Here is a 24,867-nt window from a genome sequence, read left to right on the forward strand (position 1 = left end):
TCTTTATTGTTTTCATTACAATGATTGAATCTTTCGAGCTAGTGAGGTGTGTCTGAACTTGGAATTGGCATGTTCAGCATAACATTTAATATATGTATGTCGACCCTTGTCAAGGAGTTTAAGAGGCCATGAAAGATTGAAATTGTATGTAGGAGTCAGTATTGACATGGATGATCCTTTTACACCATTCTCAGGATTACCCTTGATATGATTTCCAGATCTGATTCACCATCTTCATATTAGAATCATTTCTTCTTTTATTGCCTTGTAATATATGGAGCTAAAGTTTACAAATAAGATATTTCTGAAATTAATTTCTTCAATCTTCAGATTGGTTTATTGCAAGGTATAAGAACAAGTTTAACCAAATTCTAGTAAGAACCAGTTTAAGAAAATTTCTACTGAGTATATTGTCTCTCTACTATAATCAGATCCTATAGAAACTCATACTATCTAATATAATCAACTAACATTGTCCAAACCACCACCAAAACTGAAAACTGCAATAGTTAAAAAAAAGTATTTGTATACTTATTTTATATATACCCTTATTTTCTAGTGAAGCATTTTTTTACCAGGTCTAGTATTTCATTTCTGTAGTCCTGTGAAAGCACTGCTAAATAACGCAAAATCTAATACCGTTACACCAAATTAGCTAGTATACTACTATGTAGTAGGTAGTATGTATAAATACTATAAGTAGATTGTTGATTTTTACGTAGTTACAGGAAATTTGCAGGTACAAAAATACATAGAATACACATATTGTGCAAAATCGTATGAAATATCTAAAGTACAATAGTCTATATAGTATTTAGTGAACTTTTTGCAGTCACTGTATGACAAATTTGGTGGTCGAGGTTCTTAAGTGGTTCGTAACACGGGAATGGACGGGAAGAGACGGTGTGATGGAGCACCCAGATTCTTGGCAAGCAGTAGGTCATCTGCGACTAGAACGAAGAGTTTTCACTTTCATCGTGACCGAGGGAATGCCTACTTACTTAGATGCGCAACAGACAAAGGCGTCACGGCGCGAAGAAGCCGGCTAACTATGACACGCAACTTCGACAGAGGATCGGATATTCATAACCTTCCATTGAATTCGCGCACTCGTGCGAACTCTACGTTCCACTTGGCCTATTCCTCTCGCCACCTTGATGTGAAAACGCAGCCAACATCCATAAGATTTGACCGTTACACCTGGTCGCTGGAACGCCTAATACTCATGGTCATAATTCATCTGACACATTTGGAAATCTGGTTTCCCCTTTGATGCGTTTATATGGTCAAAGGTGAATGATGGTGAACACAAGGATGTAGCTATTTATAGGAAATGTCTTCACTGAAAAATTGCTTTATATATGGTATGGTGTATAGTGGTTGGAATTCAAGTGATGATAGGTTTAATGGTGTTGTTTGATTAAATCAATATTATGGGGAAATTGGAAGCTCTGAAAGGTTTGAGGACTTACAAAGCTTTGGAGATCAGAATTTTAGGGATTCAAACGTCGAAACTCAAAATTTTAGAGAGCTAGCTATGATATCAGGAAATTCAATTTCGAAACTCTATATTTTGGAAAATGTTAGTTAATAGTTATATCGCGCTATTGTCGCGTCACAGCTCGTTATAAGCTTAATTAGGGTAATGATGGGTAGATAGTAATTATCATAATGATACTAGCAAATTATTTTCTAACTGGCGATTTCTCGATTTTAGATCTTCTCAGGAAGATTTCGTCAATTTTACACTTTCAAGTTCTACATTTAACAGATATTTCAATTTCAGGAATGTTGATTATATATTAAAAGGTATCCATTACCGATGTAATAGCAAGTACTATGAGATTTACTACATTCTGTAATGATGCTGTCTAATGATGATCTTAAACAAGCGTGTCCCCGTTTCATCATGGTACACCATGAAAATCATCAGTTTCCTTTTTCATACACGATAATCAAGTGGGTATTTTGACATTGACATTTAACCATTAATGGTGTAACTGTTAACTTTGCAGACTAATGCATCACATAATTTATACAACTTCCATTGGATAAGTTAATCACTTTTTATAATAATTTCTAAGATATGTTATATATTGCATCCTATATTCTTATAATAATATGTTTTACACCATACAAACCTAATACTATAAATTTAATCGGGAAGATCAAGTCATTGGAACTTGAAATTATCAAAATCTTTGAAATTTCTACAATACAAATCTCCATGCTGAAAAATTTTGTAGAATCCAAAGATCCTCTAAATCTCAAAACTTTGTATAGTTACGCTGTTCAACTTTACAATTTTACTTACACTCATTGCTATCTATTCTGTTATTCAATTGATACCTCTATTCAAATACCCACAACATAAATAGCATTTAAACGTCAATTAGAACAAGAAAATGAACGCAATCTTTCTTCTGAATCTGCTCGACTGTTTCATCATTGGCTCCTGTACAGTTCCTCTTTTATTCTCCTGGCCAAATCCGTGAAATGAGCCCACAAGGGTTTTCCAAGCGTAGCAACAGCTCACGTGGAGCATCTCAACAACTTTAACAACCTTAGCACTCCTTTTTCTTTCTGCCATCTCATATAATAGGACATCTTCATCACGCAACTTCTTGCGCGCCCGTTTGCACTTCTGTTTTCTAACTTACCTTCTTCTTCTTCTTCTTCTTCTTCTTCTTCTTCACGAGTTGGATCATTCGAAAACGTTCCTGACATTTCGGTCGTCACAACCTTCCAGTCTCGCCACCCAAGATTGTGGTTCGTAGCTTGCGTGACCTGTCTTATGTAAGTGGCTGATCCAAATCTTGAAACGAACCGGGACGCTGTTGGAAAGTAAATTAAAAGGCAAAGATTAGTTGCTCGAATTGAAATCGTCATAGATGTAATGGTATTCATTGCTTAAGTTAACATTAGGAAACTGGAAGTTTCGGGACTCGACATTTTCGAGAGCATCAGAGAACTGAATGCGTTAGAAACTGATACTTTAGGAAACTGAAAACTTTGAAATTTGAAAATTTAAGGAACTCGAAATGTTGGGAAAATTGAACTGTGGAATTCGAAACGTGAAGAGTTTGAAGCTCTGGAACTCGAATTCTTAGAGAACTCAAAAATTTGAAACTCAAAATCGTGGGAAACATAATACTCTGGAACTCGAAATTTCCGGGAAATTAAAATCACGAATTTCTGAAATTCAAATACTAAGAGACTCGATATTTTGAGAGAATTCAGAATTTTGGAATTCGCAAGGTTTGAGGGCTCAAAAGCCTAAGATTTTCAATCTTGAAAAACTCAAGGCTTTGTAAGTCGAATTTTAAGCCAAATATCATCAATTAAAGCCACTTCCGTTTTCTCGTCACCACTATACTTTGCATTCGCATTCCGATCTTGTTCGTTAATAAAACGACGTCGCGTTGAACTTTTACTTCGCCTTAAACTTTAAGCACACCACGGTGCAACCGCGCATCGGCCTCTTTGTTTATTCTCATAAAAGAGGTTAACAGAGGAATGCTATTATAGTCCTCTGGGTTATCGTTAATCAGTCTTTTTTCAGGGTAATTAAATGACTTTAGTGCCTGTTTTCTTTTTAAGTTCACTCTCCTCTGCTATAACATTTCTTTTTCTTCCCCCTTTTCTTCAGAAGGCCACGGAGGAAGTAAATACGTTTTTCTTATAAAGAATGCTTGACCTCTTTGCTGGCCATACTTTTGATCAAGCTTTTAGTATAATTTCCAACAGACTTTCTACGCCTTATGTAAAAATGAAAATATTTAATACAAGGTGTTAAAACAGATTTTAGAATTTAACCCATTCTTGAGGTTGCCACATTTTATTTATTATTTCCTTTTAGTCAGTTTGTGTAATTTTCAATATAGTTTACATTTTTTTAAATTAACTTAGCATGTGGGTAACTTCGCTTGCCAATGAACTAGGTATTTATTATAAATTTTTATATTTGTATACGTTCATGCTTTGACAGCCTGTGTACAAAAATATGTGCAAAAAAATTTGTACAGAAGATTTGTAAAGGAAGGATGATTATGGTGAAAGAATTTGGGAATTCCACTGCCTTAAGATACTCTTTGGTCCATCAAATCCATGATTGCATAAGGCTTGAACGGTGATTGCCGTTTATACGATCAAGCAATTTATGAAATGACCATTTTTTACATATGCACATGTTTCTCGAATTTAACGAGTCTCTCAGAATACAAAACAATGAGAGTAAAATATGACCTAACTTATTATGCAATGATTTTCTCTTTCTTATTTTTTAAACCCCTTTTTTATTATTATATGTTACTTTCCTTTGTAACAATCAATCAATCTTTTACCTATATATAAATTAACTAGCTTCCTCACTATTCCCCAGGTTTATGACTAAAATCATGTAGCAAAGTAAATAACAACAAATGTTGACAGACAATCTAATAGTTTTGGACCGTTTCTTTAGTTTCTTCATAAATAAAAGTTGAAAACTGATTAGCTATGATTAATGGTTGAAATCAAGTTTGAACTATTATGTTATAAACAATACTGCTTGTACAAGAAGTTAGAAAGAGCAAAAATGATGACATACTTTTACCAAAATCTCAAACCTCATAACAAAATATAGAGAGCAAATGTGGACTAACATATATATATTTTTCTAAGCGTGAATTTTGTCAGTTACTGTATACCAGTTATCCGTCGTTGGAATAATCTCACCGACATTTCCAAGTTTGTAAAATCGGCGCTCGCGGATGCATCACGCGTCGCAGCATCATCCTCGTCACTTTAATTGCTTTACGACACAAGCGAAGACGCATGTCAGCCAGCATCCGTGGATTTATGGTCGAACCGCGCGCAGACACGCGACAATTTATGCGAGACAGAGATGAAACTGAATACGGGAACGAGTGTTCAACATTCCCTGTCTGCGGTCAGATTTATTAAACATTGAATTTTACTGTCCTGCACGATTGATAATGGCCATCGCAAGGAAACTATACCCCATCAATGATATACTTTACAATTGAGACGTAAACTTCTTCAGAACTGTAAATTGGAAAGAATAAATGACATATAAACATTAATTCTCAATATTATTAAAAATTAGGTAACTTAACATACATTTTTGTGGGGCATCGAGGAATTCTGGTTAGAAAATTATCAAACGTGGACCTATGTCTGCAAACGTTACTTGAGCGGTTGTATAGATATTAAAGAGCAATGAAATAATTCATTTATACTGTACTTAGATTTGAATGCTGCTCTACGATCCAATTACATCACAAGCAACTAGTATAATCAATAGTTTTCTTTTGTTTGTTCCATCTGATCTCATAAAGGGTATCAATACGATCGAAGCTAATTAAACATTTTTACCAGGGATATTCTTCAATTGTTATGTAGGTAGAGTTTCAAAGACTGGTCAGTTGTTCTCTATTTGTTCCATCTAAACTGAAAAGGGAATCAGTGGAATTGAATCTAATCAAACACTTTTCCAGGGGTTCCATTGTTGAGCAGCAGGCACAGTTGCAGAGTCTGGTGGGTATCAAGGCAGAGCGGTTCACGTAACCTACGAAGAACTATCTCGGAGCATAGACTTTAAGATCGAGGAGGATGAAATGTCACGAATGTCTTGAACACAATGTGCTGCGAAGGAGAGGGAAGGACAACGGGGCAGAAGACGGCCGTCGAGGAGGGAAGAAGAGAAGAAGAGAAGAAGAGAAGAAGAGAAGAATGCTGGCATCCATTGAGGAGAGCATCGCGCTCGATCCAGAAGCGAGGTGTTAATGTCACGCACTTCGAAATCAGATGGAATCTAATTCAACGAACCTTGATCTTTACTGCCTCCTTTTCTTCTCTGACCTCGCGTGAAAGAACGTTTTCTTCGTTGGATAACAGTCAACTGTGTTAACCCTTTGGTTTCTACCAGAAAAGAGGTCGTGGAACCGAACGGGGTTAACTTAAGGGAAACAGGAACTTTCAATCCTACAATCTCAGATTATGGCACAATTTAGGACATTTTTGTAATTCCTCTTTACTTAAGATATTTCCTTCTTTTACAAATTGTAAATTTATCTTCTCCACATTTCATTAATTTACTGAATACTAACAAGATTTTACTCGATATTGAATATTTAAAAAAAAGTATTACTTACAACTGATTCCAGTAGATCATAGATAAAAATTCCAATATTATAGCAACCGCATCCAGAATTGGTTGTGAATTATTTGTAACTCAATGATACTAATTATAGTTTAATTACGGTGTGTATAGGATATTAAAAAAATGAAGAATCTTCCTTGCGCTCAGTGTCTCACGATTCTAGAACATCTCATACAATGGAAGTGAAATAATTAGTATTAAGCTTACCTCGGATCTCTTTAGTGATCGCGAAAGGACAACAACGTGCTATGATTTTTCATCGCTTGAAATTGATCATCCGTAGTCGGGAAGAACGAACGTCGCGCTATTTTGAACGTGATTACCATACAATTCCAATTCAGTAAAGTGGTAGCTAAGACGATTGGAGACGTCAACCGAATGGGACAATTAGACGTTCTTTTATTCTTATGAAGTGGCGCGAGGAATGTGGTTTCATCCTCGCTCGGAGCTATAATAAGTTGCACACAGTGGCATCAATAAAAAGAAACAAACTGACATTTATCCATTCTACTGATTAAATCTGATCAACAAATTTTTAACTTTCAAATATAATATTTTGAAATCTTTTTAGTATGAAGTCATTCTAGATATTACAAATAACAAAAGCATTCTAATTTCTAAAGTAGAGTAGGTACCCTATATGTATGCAGTCTGAAAAGATTCAAAGAGAAATGTTCTTTGAAGAAATAGAATCTTGTACAGGGAACCTGACTTAACCACTTAAATATATCTACAGATATTCCGTAACTTCCTTTAAAGAAGTTCTAAACTTAGTACAGTCAAGTGATCTCTCCTTGTTGCACAAGTATAAATGCTCCTCTTCTTCTGTAACAGGTGTTAGAAGATCTCATAACGTGGCGAATATTTCACAATGACTTTCTCCTTTTTATGATTATTGAAAGTGGGCCAAGGGTTCTTCCCTCAACCCCTGGTAATTTAAACATCTAGTTACATTAGGCACGTCTGTCATTATTTATAATTACATGAAAGAAGCATGTGTGATTAGTAATCACTGATTACAAAACATCCTAATATAGCGAGTAAAAAGTTCCTTTTAAACCATCCTGACGGTATTGGTTTGGTGCTTCAGTGATTTCGTTATTCCAACGCAACTTTTGAAAAGGGAAATATAAAAAAGAAATTGTTCTCGATCTTCCAATTATGCAATCGTGATTACTGTAACCCTTGAAACGTAATGACACGGAACGCACACTGTTTAAAAGTTGTGTAATTATAAATGAAGATGGTACAGACGATAATTAATTGACTGACTTTCTACGGTTTTGTACTGTGCTCCTGAGCCTTAATGATGTTATGACGCTTAATTGATTCCACAGAAAATACGTCTGCCCTTTGATCCACTGCAAAACATAAATCATTTCATGGTTATGTTTGATGCCATCTGGTTTTTATCCTATAGCGCAACGCAGTACGATAATGAATCGGCGCGAAATTTAATTTGATGTCAGTTTGCAACATTGCACCTCGTTATTCTAATGATATTGCTATATTCCCTAATTTGTAGAATTAACTTTAACATTAACCTTACCTGGCCTGGTCAAATGACCGGTTTCAAAATTTAATTTAAAATTGTATATTCATTGTTATTTCTTTTGGTCTTATTATCTGATTAATCAAATTCTCAATTTTTCTTAATACAAGAATTTACATAAAGTTAGATGAATTTTGTCTATTGGACTATTTCATACTTTTGCAAGTCCTAGGTGCAACATCAATATGGGCTCAAGTTATGTTTTGAAGTTAAGCTTTAAGATGTGACCCTTAGAGAGTATGGTTATTCAGACTGCACCTAATACAGTTTTTGTACATGTACAAAGTCGCGTTGCTTCACTTCTATTGTCATATAAGGAGTAGTAACACAGTAATAGAAGATATAGCCTTTTTGAGACACCATAGTTTTGCAATACATCGAGTTATCACTGATGGGACCGAATGGTATATTAATACCAGATATCTCATCGAAATTTGCCGGATGTCTTGTCGGCGTTCTTTGTTCCGGCCCTTTTTCATCCGTTTACAAAGCGATGGGAACAATTTGATATTTTTCATTCGGCTTTCATACGCGGCATATCCGTCACGGTATACCGGTTATAATCTCATTGTTGGCCTGTAAATTATGCCATTTCGTTTTTCAGCCTTTCTGCTCTCGCTCTAAGACCAAGATTCAATGATAGATCCTGTTAACGATACGTCCATTGGCACAGCGCCGGTCGTGATTACGAAAACTTTATACGCTGGGAAGAGAAGAAACCAGGATCGATAGCCTCTCGATTAATCGTTTCTACAGTGCTTCAGTAGTTGGTACAAATATTGGCAAATCCTCCAGAGAGCTGATGACCAGTAGTATTGTTGATTTTGCAGCACTGATTAATGGCAATATTAATCTAGCTATATTATTATATTATACGTACATATTGCAGAATTCTTTTTATAACACTTGAAAGGAGATTTAATAATATATTTAATAGTAAAGAAGCGGTATACATTATCTTTAATTATCTAAGTTCCTTCCAAGTGTTATCGCATTTCTTCAGATACAGTAACATGGTCTTTTTGATAATTAATCGTAATATCTATAGAGCTTTAATAATAATGTTATATAATTTATTATATTTTCTATATGACTTAAAAACAGACTTTTCCTTAGCCTTATGTCATGTTGCTTCACTTCCATTACCATACAATTCTGGCGTATTTATGTGCGTTGTGACTCTTAATTAACATTGTTATATGACACGTGGGAGATCGTGCAGGCTTCCAACGTGTCCATAACCTGTCCAAGATCCTGATTTCGCCGTCGACGTACGAAACACCACCAGTCCGATCGATTCTATTGATTTGCAACCTGATCGAGTGCGATGGAGCAATTACATCGAACAAGATGTACCGCCTTCAGTCCCGTTACTTTTAACACTGTTCTGCATCGTCCAAAGAAATATGCCTCTTGTGGTAGCATAAAAATCACGCCTACGCGAGGCGAGGGGACGTTATGGTTGATTTACTGACGTGGTTCAAAGAGGCTCGAGAACCGACGTACCAACGAACAGCAATTTGTAATTTGTAGTGGCGTTGATGACTCTCATTTGTGACGTGATTATGACCTGGTTGCTATTTCTTTCAGACTACATGGCCTTTTAAGTGATGCAACATGTTGTATACCAAAACCACTTGTTAAAACTATTCCCACTTTCTGGATCATTTTGTTTCCAGGTGTGCTTATGACTTGAACACAAGACTGAGACAATTATTCAATTACTTAAAGACATTTGGAATATTTGTATATACAAGAAATATTGACATATCATTTATTATAGGATTTTTATGTTGATTAATTGGGTCCAAATACATTGGATTTTGTACTATTTAATAATAGTATTTGCTTCAGTATATATGGCTTTTTAGATGAGACTTGCTTGCAGACCTGTGACACTGTTTTCACATTTTATGTCATTTTGCTGCCAGGAGTGATGGTACTTTATCAGTAACTTGAGTACATGTCTGAAATTAATTACATGGCTATTTAAAAATATTTTGAATATTTATATTTATATATGGATCTTTCTGCAGTTTCTGAATGAATATGGGATTTGGAATATGTGGACTGTATACCTGATGCATGCAGGAAGCTCACAACAGTTCCAGATTAGAAGAATTTAATTCTTTATAAATTTTTATAAATCTCACATTGGGTTTTTTTAATTTATTGTAATATGAGACTTGAAATATTTGGATTGGACAGTTAATGCAGTGAGAAAGTTAAGATGTACTTAATTCTTTGAGAGTTGCTCATATCTCTTGGCTCTCATGCCTTTCAGTAATCCTGACGACAAGTAGAGAATGTGTTGATCTTGGGACTTTTTAAATTACACTTTTAAGTTCTTCAGATCATTCAAATTGTAATACAAAATTTCAAGAACTAAATTAAAGAGTTCATGTTTTTTCAGAGTTCTTCTCTTTACTTTATTACCTAATAATCTCATAAACCTAACTTTAGGATTACATAGTATCAACTAATATGTGATCCTTGAAAGGCCACTAGAACAGGTTTGCAAAAGTGTTGAAGTAGAAAATACGAAGAGTAAACGTTAAAAAATGCGGAATGTAACAGCATATTAAATACTCTGGAGTTATTATATTAAAATACCTTTCGCCGTGAGAAAGGAAGAAAATTTTTGTTTTGCATTGACCGGCAAATTATACGGAGGTGCTGTAACGCATCTTCGAGACGCATTTAGCGGAAGGTGTTGAGAATATTGGTACTATGAAATGAAATTACGAGAAGTAGTAATTTATTATTCGTCGCTGTTTTAACATCCATCGTCCACTGGTGAACCATGTAATCGTAGGTGATAAAAAAGTGGATAATGAGTACTAATATCGAAGGTAAAGGAGCACCGTTGAAGCAAAGGCCACTTTAAAGGGCATCCCATCCCATAAGGAAGTCATGGTGACCATCGCTTTCCCTTGGCTCATATGGAAATTATCTCAGTTTCAATTAAGTTAGACTTTTCAAATACTGAAAAATGACAAACAAATTTGTAAATTATATTAATGAAAACATTTTCTTTATATCGTTGGCCTAATTAATCATTCAAATTAGATTGCATTTCTCAACCATCGGACAAATATCATAAAATTTGTAACCCATGTCATATAAATGAACGTACTTGGTTTGTCTTGACCTAATTAATCATCTGGAGTAAATTTACTTTAAGATAGAGACATTACGATGCGAATATGCTTATCAATTTGTTAGGAAGATGCGTTTCAACCGGATGGCGGATTCTTCGTTTACTTCCTGCGCCAACTACGCATAGAAATCTCAATAACAATGATTTATGGCGGTAATCATATCGAGAATCGGGTTTAATGAGCTCAAACATCAAAACAAGTAGCCTTAATGAGGTCTCCTTTGAGAAGATCTAATATCCAGAGATAATCCTCGTTTCTTCTGTTGCGTATTATTCTAATGCAGTGCTTCTCAACAACTAGTTTCCACTCTTCGGTTATATAGATATTGTTGTATGGGACTTGTTACACAACTGAAGCGTCATTCATTTTAATCAAATCTGCTATTAAAAACCTGCCAAAAACTGCCATTAAAATCCAATTAATTCACGATGAATGATTATACAATAATGACTACGTGTACAGTAATTTAGACTTCATGTGATAATAGTTTATATAGAAATTTGTTAAATACATTAATTCTTTAACGAAGTACTATAATTATTGAACACAGTGCTTTTTGTTGTCAGTTTAAATTTATATTTAAGTATGCCCCAAGTCGTATCATAATAATTTCCAATTATGTAACTAATATGAGAAATTTCAATTACTATTACTACTACAATTTTCAGATAATTCAAAGTATCGTATCCAAATAGTAATCACACATATTATTACTATTGAAATTTGTAAAAATATGTGAAACATAAGATCCAGGTTTCATCTTTTTAAAAATTATATTCATAATAATATATCATACCACGTGGCGGAGACACGAGTTTGGGAAACACTGTTTTAATGGTTTTCCGTTAAAGTACTCAGTTGGCAACTTTATCGTACATGCGTCCCTTAAATTTACGATTCGCGCGAAGCATAAACATCCTGCCATTATGCGAAGTTCGCTGGAGTATCCCGCCGTCGAGTATTCAAGCATTGTATTCCCTTATCGAGAAGTATCTAATAAACTATCTAATTTCACACGAACTTGACACTTTTTCTCGCAACGGAATATATACTCGTGCGATACGTATCTGCTCATTCTATTCTATTCGCGATTCGTATTAATCCTAACCATCCTTAAGAACCACGAAAAATGTAGAAATTCAAATTTCTATATTCACAAAGATTTCTAACAAATTTCAGATTGATGTAGTGTATTCACTTTGAAGCATTTTTGAGATGACGAAACATTCATTACGATTTTGCCCATTCAGAGGTTAGATTATTATCAAAAGTAAACGAAAATAGAGCAGCGCAGAAAAAATCATTTAATTTCAAAAATATGCCCAATTCGCTTTATAATAATTCAATGTAAAAGTAATTGTAATATGTAAAACGCAAAATATAGATTAAAATGAAGCAAATTGTAAAATTAACAAAGGTGGGCTTATCGTGTCTTTCCTATGTGATCTTCAAATGGAACCATTTGAATTAAATTGCAATTAAGAAGCGAAAAGTGTTCATAATTATAAATTGAGAACTGTGAGAGGTTATTACTAGTAATTCTCCATTGAAACCATTAAATCATAAGTAACAATGACAATCTGAGCTAGAATTACCATAGCAAAAAGATTGAAAAATAAAGTAATATGTAATCTAAACTCTTGTAGGTTAAGAGGTGAAAATTGAGATTGAAAAATGTAAAAAAATGTTTGGCCTTCACATAATATTCTTGATCATTGTAACATTTGACTGAACAAAATTGCGACCAAATAGTTCTATAGTAATAATAAGATGATTGGAAGAGAGGTTAGGTCAACTGCGTAATTCTTACCCATGTGTTCGAATGATCTTGGTTTCGTGAACAAATTGGCCAGGATAACAAGTTCTAATGGCATATGTTTGGCTTGTTCATCGTCTTTGCAGTACGCGACTCGAAAAGGTCTCGCTGAAATCTGATTGCCTCCCGCGCGTTAAAATCGCAATCAGCTGATCTCGCATCAAGGAACACAATACCAAACAGAATCGTTACGAAATCGAATTTCGATAGCTGTGAACCGTGACTCGCTAAGCGTTTTTGCCTTTCAACCCCCTCTCTGCTTTCTCTTCTTCTACTTATGCGAATCTGATGACTCGTGGCAATTTTTCAAATGTCAGTTGTAAACCGAATTTCAGTTACATACAATGAAATCATCTCTTTTGTGAAATGATAACTGAAAGGTAGTATAAACAGTTATAAGGAAGTAATAAGCAGTTAAAATAAAGAATAATTAAGTAAACCCTTAGAATTCTCTTTCATAACCCGAGTATTAAAATTAGTATGTATATCTCAATTCATTTCTGAAGTGCGGAAAATGCACAAACGCAAACTATTTTCTCTAAATTCCATTGTATAATTCTGTGCATAAATATGTATATCCATTGAGATCTATTAGTTGAAGTACACGATGGTTGTTAAAGTAGACAAATTTCTTAATTAATCAAGAATACCTGATTATCCAAACATTATTGAAGAAGAACAGATAATCCACTTTTCCTTCCTACTATTCTCTTGATGTTTTAAATAGAAATTGAAATGGTGCAATTACCAAAGCGCAAATAGTATTTAATTAATACAGAATGCTTGATCAGTCAAGGATATTGAAGGAACAGTCGAAGCCTTCAATAGGTAGGAATCGATGAAACATTCACGAAGAAATAGCGAGGGGCAGGATATATACCTGAAAGTAACTAAGACTAATTTGATCTTTGTACCTAGGATGCAAATAAAATTTACAGTAGAATATAGAAGGAGGTGTGTACGTGTATTAGCCGGATCATGGCCGTAAAGCAAGAGCTCGATCTGTCGAAGCACATGTTGCTTCGACCTCGCGCTCGCTCAATACTTACTCTGGTCTTATGCAAATCAGTCGAGCAGTACGTGCTTGGTGGAATGATGAGCGGTTGGCTAAGGTCATCATCGAGGAAGGTTAGCGAACAGGATCGGATTCATCCCCTTTATTTAGTCGTTTGGATTCCTATGAAAATAATTGGACAACTATTAAGGAAATTATGAAATTAGGGATATTTTGAAACTTTAAGAGAAGTTTCTAAATTAGGAGCATTGGAATTTTTAAGAAAACTATGAAATTAAAGAACTGTTGGAAAAATTAAGAAACTGAGAATATTAAAATTAGAAAACTTTTACAAGAGAGTAAAAGTGCAATAATAAATAATGAAGTAATAAAACATTAAAATGGAAAGTGGAAATGCTGAATGATTTGATGACATAGCGCGGCTGCAAAATGTCAGCGTTTTGTTAATTAGCCGCACGAGCTTAATGAAACCTCAACGGACCGTATAACCATTTAATTATGTGAAATTAGGTCGGAACGGTTGCCACTGGATTCTCACTGTATTTCAAACGACGGAAGAGGAATGTCGTTTGTCGTTTGCCGCGCTTAATTAAAAATCATGTATCCTAATTAATCATACTACGACTGCATAACGCCATTATTCAATAACAACGATCATTACATAACCTCACATAATTAAAATTCATGAGAAACAATAGTCAAGTTCGTAACAATGTACATATACATACGTATAATAATAATATACAGAGACAAATTAATGTTTAATTTGATATTAACTTTCCTAACCTATTCACGAATAATAATATTTATCGTACCATCCGTACATTTCAATATTTTTGGATATAACACATAATACAAGCCTAATACGATTGTTATGATGAGTAATTATTTCAAATTATTAGATTTTATCTTTAATGAAAATAGGATTTGGCCAAGCTTGAATCAAGTAGTACATATGTGCATAATCTGAAAGTGAAGTGAAAAATAAGAATTATAGTAACAATAATAGCTTCTGAATTTCGTAAGAAAACAAATTTACAAGACAAGAAGACAGCAAGCTTTAAAACCATCGTGTCTTAATTGATGATTGACGATAAAACTCTTTACAGTAATAAAAGTAAATTCTACCGTGTAGCAAATCACGTTTGTCACTTCGCTACAAGTGCATCTTTATCATGCACGCGGTAATAATTACCTTAACTAAAGGACAACCATGCCCGTGTGAAAGTAATACTAAAATTACTATAGCTTTGAGGGGTGGAGGCAATGATCACCCTTGCACCCCTGCTGTTTATTTCCTCACACCATTGACTTGAAGGTTATGCAAATATCGATAAAATCTCCATTTATTATTATTTATCACTTTTAATAAATAATTTGTCACTTTAAATAAATAATCAAACTAAGGGGAATATAATATTTAGAAATAAATAAATCTCGAAGCTAGACACGTAGATTTCTAGGTTATTCATTTTAATTTTGAATGATTAAAAATGGTATAGCGTACCTGTGATTGGAAAAGTGTCATAAGGGAAAAGGAGATATGTAGAATAAAACAATGGACATCTTCGACCATTCACCCATTATCGGACTCTCCCCCAATCTAACGAATCATGTGATTCGACACGGACGATACTTAAAGGTAACTCCTTCCGTGACATTAAAAAGGCACTCCCAGGCTCTTGTTGCATCGGTCCCTTTGCATGACTAGTTTCACACGCTATGTCGGATGTAGAAACAGTACCGGTAACGCTATTTCTTTTGTATAGTACACCTCTCCACGATATCGGGAACAGATCTTCCTGTCACCTTTTAGACTAAATACTTAATAGAACTCGACAATTCAATAATTATAACTATCGAGATAGTGTAAAATATAAATAAAAATCTATAGTTTTATTATTACTTACGGTCTATTTTTTAGGAGATTCAATGATTTTTAATAAACTTTTTTCTTAAACTACATTTTTCCAGATATCTTTTATTTCGATTTCTATAATAAGTTGCAGACTTTAGTCAACAACGATGGTAATCTTGCAATTTCAGAAACTCACATGTTAATTTATTTTATTTCAATTATACTACATATGATACATACTGCTAAAAGTAATACACTAACGCTATCTACTAAGATTTCTAAGAACTTATTATTAGCCGTGTATTAAAATTTAATTCTATCATGGTAACATCAAAAATATTCAAACTTTCGAGTTTTCAGTTTTTCAAATTCTTAAATTTTACGATTTCCAGATTCTCAAATTTTTTGATTTTTCAATTGTCAGCTTACAATAATATCGCATTTACGTAATTTTTAGATATAACAAATTTCTGTTTGGTTTGTAATAGGTAGAAATGTCTATTCATATAACCCCTCGCACTTACATATATACTTATGCCCTATAAATGAAGTAAGAAAGTTCATATTCACGCCGCTAGGAGGTGCATTCCAATGAAACTTTCTCACTAGAGAGATTAAGGGGCAGAGTCGTTAAATACAAACAGAAAACTAAAATCGTTATCGCTTCTCGGCCTGATGGCTAAGATCAAAGTGTAGTATCTGTTCTTATCAGCTTAATATCTGATACACTCCCCATCGGGGAGTCAGAATATTAGTCTGATTTTTGGAATTCGGCGGAGTCGGCGGGGCTCGCTCCTCCTCTGCCACGGGTCGGCCCGGCATTGCAGTGCTGCTGGGATTGGCCCTACTTGTTAATTTATAAACAAAAAGTATATTTAATATTGTGGTAATTCATTTATTTAGTGCTACGGCAGTTTATTATTTCTACCCTTGATCCTCCACATTTCCAAGCTGAAATTTTTATGCCTGTATAAATGAGTAAAGTTATTTAATTCCCTGCTCTGTCTATGTTTAGAAGTTGTCATATTTATATTTGCAAAAACCACTCAACTAATCAAACTGGAATTAATTGTCCCCGTTAGTGTTTAATTTATTTAACTATATAAATGTTTGCAATAAATAAATGGGGTCTCATTATCGTAATTCGTGAAATAGGTGATGATTTTATTTTATACATATTGTCTTGAGCTTCTTAAGATGAGAAAAGGATAAATGTAACAAACATTTCTCGCTTACTCTCGCTATATCTTATTTATGGTCATCGTTAACCGATTTGAAGTAATGAAGAGTGATGTTGAGGTTAAATTATTCGAATTTCGGTGAATTTACTTTATTGGAATTTAAATAAGAATTACCATGATGAACTTTTCTTTTGCGCTCATCTCTCGTGATTTGGGTGCTAGTGACATCTGAGCTCGCGTAAGTTAACTGTATTCACAATGCTCAGTAGATAGAGATAGGAGAGAGTAGACAGGATCGACGTGACGTTAAATGGTACTTTGTGTCTCAGGTGTGAAATACTGATTTGTCAAAAAATTAATGGTTTTTATACCCTCTGCGATTTCCTGCGACGAACATAGTAATTAACTTGGAATATTAGTATTTTATAATGATCTATATCACAAATAATTGTTATTGCAATACTTTTTTAAGATCTACAATTAGGGATTATCACAGATGCGATATTTGTGACGTCAGCCTCATGCTGTTTTACCAGCAAAATTACTAAGAACTTTTATATTGTCTAATTAGGATGATACAATCGCAAAAGTAACGTTTTAAAGATGCAATTGATTTACAAGTACTAGAAAGTTGAAACAGTAGGAACTTCTTTGTCAGAAATTATTTAAACATACATTTTTTAACATATCTTCAACTGTTATGTAAGAAATTAGTCAAAAGACTTCAAAACAATCGCGTTTACAGTATGTTCTATATATTTGGAAATGCCAAACTCGGGTGTTTTCATCCTGATGTTTAACGACCATATAAAGAATAACCGAGTACCCTCAGCGTCGCAGCTGCGAAAACATCGAAGCCCGTTAGCCTGTGTAGTTTGAGACATCCTCAAATAGCTCCACTATATTTTTTTGGAATCAGGGATAACGGAACCAAAGCAGTCACTATGAACGCTTGCTACATGTTTACATGCAACATTACAATGCTTGATACTAAGCACATTCGTACCAAGTACCATGATCATATCCTTTCCTATAAGGAATGGATTGCTCCGACCCATCGTGGTACATTGCTTGATGCATGTATGCTATGGCTTGATTCAATGGCAGGTTCACTGGTCCGCTGTACCAACACCAGTTCTCCTGCGGTATACGTCTAGACGTCTCTGCTCCAATCATATTCGTTCCTTCTGCATCCGCTGATCCTCCATGATATGCAGCGCTATACCATTTCGTAGCCGGGTCAAATCCAAGTGGTCGCGGCGGCGTTTAGAACGTGTTTAATACCGTACGCGTCGCAAAATATTTCGCGAAACTGCGAATTCACATCTTATACTTGAGGCATAAGCTTTCCATCAAGTAGGTATCACAAACTTTCCTACTCGTTGTCCCAATAATTAAAGTCGTGGGTAAAACTTACGTTGAGCATTCGATCTTCAGTAGCCGCTGGAGAATTCCTGCGTCTCGCAGAAGAAGAATACTACACAGGAAAAAAGGACTGATGAGTGAAATAAAAGAACGACGAGACGCAGTCGCTTATCTGCTGTCGGTAATGCTACGGTAAGGACTATGAGTTTAGGAGAAGATCAGGGGAGGGAGACCACGTGTTATCATGGTTTCAGCTGGAATATATTTAGAAATATAATTAATATGTTGATATAGCACGCATGTAAGAAAACAATCGTCTAGCATTCGTCACCCTTGGTTATGGCAAGAGAAAGAATAAGTAAGCATATTGTGCTGGCATAAACTAGTCCATCCTCTTGGGGTATCGTGGGCTAACGGGTCCCAGTAATATATTAAATTTTACTAATTAATTCTGTTTAATATCGGGGTATTCGGTGATGTTTTATGTTAAGAAATAAATAAAGAGAAAAATTAAATAGAAAGAGTATTTCATTCGTGTATTACATTAAGCTCGTATAAATACATACACAAATATATAAGTTCGACAATCGCTTAGCAGAAAGTACAAGCGTATGTATGATAATATAAAAATTACCATGTACAAAGTATAAAACGTATACATAAAAATAATAACTACGCGCGTATACGAAACGTGCGTTGAGAAAGAAGAGATTAAATTATCCTAATCGATACATAATTATATATGTCGTTAAATACCAGTGGAGGTGATTATATATAAATGTGCATGTGACTGAGTGGTGTAAGTATATTGTGTGGTATTAAGAAGTAAAAAGCTGTAAAAACGAGGGAGGTCCGTGATGGTTGTCGCCGAGCATTCGGGAATTTGTCAGGTTTTTCTTTCTTTTTTCTATGGCGATGAATGTTGGGGCCGATTTATTTCCGATAGTTGTTACGTGGTGGAAGATATTGATTGCTGGCTCCAGGTCCGCCTCCAGCTGCTTAAAATCCATATTTTATTCGTTATTCAAACAGAAAATTGTAAAATAAAATATTACACGTTCTTTTAAAGAAATTATACACGATTCGTAATTTAAACAGCGCTGTAACGATGAAATTATGTAGTAGCGCCATCTATAAAAGGGTTATAGAACTGGTATGTTATCTTTACAATAAGGGGCAGAAGGAACTTCTTTACCAATTCTTATATATACAAAGAAAATGCAAGTAAAACCTTAAATATTCTTTAATATTAAAAAAAGCTCCGTCATTTTGAAAATAAATCTACTGACAGAATGTTTTTAATGTAATCTAAAAGTTTTCAATCTTCAAATGCTTTTAAATGCTTCCGAGCGCCTACACTATACTTCATACTGTATATCAGTTTAAAATACAGGAATTGTAAAATTGCAAGAAATTGATCTTTCTTCAAATGTTAAGGTAATATTATATAATACAGTCTATATTATTAAAATTAATGCGAAGCATATAATATATAGTATTGTACATGATTAAAAATATACTTACGTGCTTGATAGCCACCCTGGAATCCTCCCGCACCTCCTTGATAAGCAGGTGCTCCATAAGCACCAGCACCAGCACCTGCTCGAGCCTGTCCTTCGTATTGAACATCAGCAGTGTATCCATTCGCATCATCAGCCATGTATTTTACGATTTGTGTCCTCGAGTCCGGTAAGAGCACTCTATATTCCCCTGTTACCACGTTACCGTCACTGCTCTCTCGTTGAGAGTAGTCATTGCCACTAGGGGGATCGTATACCTCATACTGGAAGCTGTATGGTTGTGGCTACAAAAATAAAATATTATCAATTATTTTTTAAAATTCTATTCAAATTCTAAAACTAGATATTATAGATTACTATAAATATGACATTATCGCGCTTCTTTTTTAATTGTAATCCTATAAAATTCTGTTCAAATACAGAAATTGTTGAACATACTCTTCCATAATCGCGACCCTGGCCTCCACCACCACCACCTTGGTAGCCTGCATCACCACCGAATCCAGGAGCACCATAAGTGCCAGATGGACGTCCACCAAAACCAGCGTCTCCACCAGCTCCTGGAGCTCCGTACAACGCATTGGGTCTCCCCCTGAAACCTCCTCCTAAATCTCCAGACAATCCTCCTGGACCACCGAATCCAGCTCCACTGGGTCTGTTGTACTGGTAACCACTTCCACCGGCGCTACCACCCGGCAGCAATCCAGCAAGTGCATCACTAGCAAAACACGATAGCAGCAATAGCACTTTCGTTAACTGAAACAGAATAATTCCACCCTTATTTAAAAAATAAATATTTATTGTTTGAAATAGGAAATGTGATATGAAAATACAGATTGACTGGCCTATAATAGCTGCATAACTGAACTTTGTTAGCATTTGAATCTTCCTGTACATTAGCTAATAATATTAAATTGATAAGTGATATGGTATATGTAGACTTGTATTTTCCAAAATTCACTTTTAGGGATTTACTTGATTTAGTATGAAATTGTTTACTATTTTGTGACAGAATTCATTAATTGATATCTTGTAACTCTTGGAAAGATTCATTAAAAGTATCTTTCTTAATACCTTCAAGACCTTGACTAACAATTTCTCTTAATTAATGTTTCAAATCAAAGATTTCCAAGCTAATATCAATCTCCTCAAAAAAGTAATAATATTTTCATCGGTATTACATTTAATGGTAATCTACAGCTAATCAGAGATTATAATCAGTAATATATCCTTAAGTTTGATACATCTTCCCTTGAATCATTTATGGAATTACTTCCTCCAGGCATGAAGCAAATGATCAAGTACGCAGAGAGAAACTTGCAGAACAAGCAGTAGCCTTGCATCACTAAATTTTGCAACATCTATGTAACAATAACATATCCAATAAACCATATTCTTAATCAAGAAGCTACGCAACTTACAATTATCACAACTGTAATATCAGGAACAACTACAACAGAGCAACCAAAATGGATTAGTTATGAAACCAGACTGAAATATCTGTCCAATTCGTGATAAACAAATACAAGGAGCGTGACGAAGATTCTTACTATATCTGTCAATTCAAATTCATCCAATGAAGAAATATTTGCTTAATGTTTGTTGTGCCAAGTGGAACATGTTAATATAAATTCTATAATGCAATTGCTCAGAGGGGGAAACTATTTCTCTTCTGGAATAGGATTAATAACGACATGCACGATAAACCTATTGCCTGATTTCAACATTGGACGTCATTAGTACTGGCGACAAAAAGAATTGAGAAAATGCAAACGCCGAGTTCAATGGAAAGCTTGAAATATCGCGTGCCAATGATTTACCAATGGCGAAATTAATGTTCCACTGAAATCAGGGATGATTACCGAAGACGAGCGTGTCTTCTTCTCGTTTTGAACATTTATTGATGCACGTGTCTAGGGAAGTGAATGTTCCATCCAGCTCTAAGCACGTGGAACACAAGTAATAACTTTGAACTGGTTCAGGAAAATTGCAAATCAAAATGAAAAGATCATTCTATGTATGTACTTTGACTGAGTCTAGTTTCACAGAGCTCCAACTCATTGGAGGTTCGACTTAACTACCTCAGACCTTTGTATTCTTTATAGTTCGACTTTTGGAATTGGATTTTTTGTGATCTTTCAATTGTAAGATTCGATATAAGTTTCAATTAAATATAATAAATAATATAAGAAATAATATAAGAGAGAGAAAGAGATAAGAAAGAAGTTTGGGTATTTTGTCCTATATTATGAAAGATGAGAGTTGGAAGATTTCTTTAGCTAAATTCTTAGTGAAATTTTAGTGTTGCTACTAGTTAGTTAGTCATAACGAGTTGTATAACTTGAAACATTCAGCTTAATCGCCAATCTTGACTTACCAAACTTCACTTTCAGTCTTCACTGCCAGTCAGAAATTAAAATTTCTTGACCAAAATTTAAAATTGTAAAGAATGTAACGATAGTCCTAAATTTTCAATTGAATAAAGCTTAGAGACCTGAAAGAGGCCTACAGTGAGCTACCAAGTGTGAAGATTAAATTTTCAATTCAAGACACATACAACTTCTTTGTCAGGTTTGAAACTCATCTGAAAATCTCAGATCTCATGCTGAAAAATATAATTTCACAATTTAAACCTGAAGAATATGACTTAAAGAAGAAACATAATTTTAAACAATGAATAACATGAAAGAGCTATAAAATCAAATAGTCTGCACCCTAACCAAATATTCTCATGTCCAGAATTAGTATCTATAAATTGGTATCTATACCGTCGCGTTACCAGAATGATGATTAGTAACCATAACCGGGAGGATAACCTACCTGGTGGTAATTCATATTGGTGTTATGAGCGAAGACGCGAAGCGAACTGAGAAGATGATCCACGGACGAGTTTATATACCATCCGGACCCTTTGTTACAGTTTATCCTTAGCGCTGCATATCCACGTATTAACCAGTATGTATTAGAATGACCGGCTATGGGTGTGGGAGGTGGAGAGGAGCAGCGCATCTTCCCTTCACTCTCGGTGATGCATCATGGGAAGAGATATCCCGTTGATGATGACTGAAACAGCTTTAAATTTTAATTGGATCCACGCACGTGACTCCTTGATCGCCTGGATCATTCGGCTGTCCAAAGAGCCTCGGGTTCCAGCTAGTAGGAGGTCTCTCAACGACCCTCTTTCCAATCCCTGGGGAACCCTCATGATCTATTGGGTTTTGCAATTTTCTTGTCGACAATTTCCTTTGTTTTTTCTTGCATATAGTGACGTTATATATTTGCTCTTTTTTAATTAATTATTCTTGTCTAGTAGGTGTTTGTTGTGTTTCTTATTAGTGTTTATTGTTACGGAAATGTTGAAGTTAAATTAACAATTTTTACTCCTTCGGTGCTTGATATTTTTTGTTCATTTTAACACAGAATGTGTTTTATTTTTTCACAGAAAACTCTGTCATTTTTTCTAGTTTATGAAATATCTTTTCTGTGCCTAAAATAGCTTTTTGCTTGTAATCAAAATTTTATGGGGTTACCGAAGATATGTATGAAATAGATGAGTATAAATATATATGAGATGTAGATTCTATGAGTTACTTGGAATGTAAGCGTATGCTTTGACACCTGGAAAAGTCATAGAGCTGTTCTACTCGCGTTGCACAACCCGTAGTAAATCTCTTTGTCAACGTTACGATATGAAGGCGATTCATCCGCCGTGGAAAAAAGGAAGAAACGGAGAAAAAAGGATTTCAATCTCATCCGAGTGCTCAAATGTGCTGAACCAATTACTAACTTGTAATACGAATGAAAGGTGGATGAAGAAATAAGCTTGTTGCATGGTGATCGAACTGGTAAAAGGCAGAAAATAAAGGAAAATCTCGTCTGTTTTAATGCCTCCATAAAAACATTGAAACACGTATCATATAAAAAATAAAAATGCAAGCTACCATTCCAACACCAGAAAATTCCAGTTATCTTATAAAATCGAAAATTAATTTCACGAACTTCTATGAAATATTTTTAACTAGATATTTTCCCATTTTTCCTATTTAACAATCGTTTATGAAATCAATCAGATGAAAATATGGAAGATCAAAAGTTTTCTAGATATGTACAGTGATTGACAAGTTCTCCTGTACTTTCACTCAGATAGAATGTGACCCTGTTTCAATATTTGGCAATAGAAGCACATCGCTGTTAACTGTTCCAGTCAAAGACTGCTCCTACGTAAGATTTTGCAATTTTTTGCTATGCCAGCCTGTCCACTAAACATCACTTTCAATCAACACCAATACACATAATCTAACATTAGGAATTAATACAAGTATGAAGTAATACGATATATTTCTTCGGTAGACCAATTATCTAATTTATTTTCCTTATTATGGAAGAATTTGAATAAAGTGGTCACCAAAAAGATATACGTAATATAACTTTAGTTGCTTATGTAACATATTAAGATTTCCAAGAAAGCTACCATAACGGTATTCAGACAGAAAATTGTCAACGTCCAGTTAATCGGATTTGCCCCTGAATAGTACATGTAATTGCGTGTTCGCTAGTACTAATGAATTCCACGATTGTACGCTGTTATATCGTTATTAACAGAATGAGAAATCTTTCACCAGGAGGATTACGATCTACGCGTGAGTATTTTTAAGGATCATCCTGGTAGTCGAGGCTGAATATTTTCTTAATTGCACCTTTTCTTCTGGTGTCGTTTCTTTTCCACTTTCAGCTGCCTGGAGGTTTAATGATTCAATTAAAGTTCCCCGAGTCGATGTGTACAACGTTGTTGTTGTTGTGTATCGATATCGAATCGGTCGTGCCGTTGTTGATCTGCCGCAGGTATGATCCTATAATTCCGCGCTGTCATAAATCCAATAGTATGGAATAGGAAACTTGCTGTCCCTGTTTAATATCTCTGATCGATCTACCTGTGAACTTTAGAACGACGCCGTGGATCTGGCATGAAATTTTCAATTCAAATGCAGCAATTTTGACTGAACAAAGTATTCCGAAATCATTTTGTGGAAGTATTCGATAATGTAAAGTACTTACGCGAATTGGTGGTCGCAACGATGAATGCCATCTTACAGGCGTCAGTATTAAAGTACATCTGTTATTGATACAGAATTGGTTAAATGGAAATAATATTCGTTGATTGAATCGTTTGAATACACAACTAACAATTTCATCTCAGCTATGAATTGTTCTGGTAGTGATATGTTTAGGTAGGACC

General features: G+C 34.7%; 1 protein-coding gene and 1 non-coding gene across 3 annotated transcripts; one reads left to right on the forward strand and one right to left on the reverse strand.

Annotated features, from left to right (window-relative positions):
- The first annotated feature begins 16,224 nt into the window (after nucleotides 1-16,224).
- Nucleotides 16,225-16,417, forward strand: LOC126874891 (U2 spliceosomal RNA). The gene has a single exon (XR_007693090.1). It is a non-coding gene; the product is annotated as a U2 spliceosomal RNA (small nuclear RNA).
- Nucleotides 16,418-18,621: 2,204 nt separating this feature from the next.
- On the reverse strand, nucleotides 18,622-24,744 carry LOC126874610 (pro-resilin-like). Of its 2 annotated transcripts, XM_050636858.1 has the most exons (5): nucleotides 24,687-24,744; nucleotides 22,452-24,569; nucleotides 20,070-20,387; nucleotides 19,636-19,915; nucleotides 18,622-19,109 (listed from the first exon to the last, which is right to left on the reverse strand). In XM_050636858.1, the coding sequence occupies exons 2-5, from the start codon at nucleotides 22,638-22,640 to the stop codon at nucleotides 19,045-19,047; spliced, it is 852 nt and encodes a 283-aa protein (XP_050492815.1). In that variant the 5' UTR covers nucleotides 22,641-24,569; nucleotides 24,687-24,744; the 3' UTR covers nucleotides 18,622-19,044. The 2 variants fall into 2 exon arrangements, with proteins under 2 accessions (XP_050492815.1, XP_050492816.1); XM_050636859.1 differs by lacking the exon at nucleotides 24,687-24,744 and having other exon boundaries at nucleotides 18,622-19,106; nucleotides 22,452-24,619.
- Nucleotides 24,745-24,867: the final 123 nt, after the last annotated feature.

This window comes from Bombus huntii, chromosome 16 (assembly GCF_024542735.1).
Source record: "Bombus huntii isolate Logan2020A chromosome 16, iyBomHunt1.1, whole genome shotgun sequence".
In the NCBI taxonomy this organism is placed as follows: domain Eukaryota; kingdom Metazoa; phylum Arthropoda; class Insecta; order Hymenoptera; family Apidae; genus Bombus; species Bombus huntii.

Coding starts and splice junctions, on each gene's coding strand:
- LOC126874610 (XM_050636858.1), bottom strand. CDS start 22,640: ATGCGCTGCTCCTCTCCACCTCCCACACCCATAGCCGGTCATTCTAAT. Junction 20,388..22,451: donor CCAATATGAATTACCACCAG/GTAGGTTATCCT, acceptor ATTCTGTTTCAG/TTAACGAAAGTGCTATTGCT. Junction 19,916..20,069: donor AGGGTCGCGATTATGGAAGA/GTATGTTCAACA, acceptor TTATTTTTGTAG/CCACAACCATACAGCTTCCA.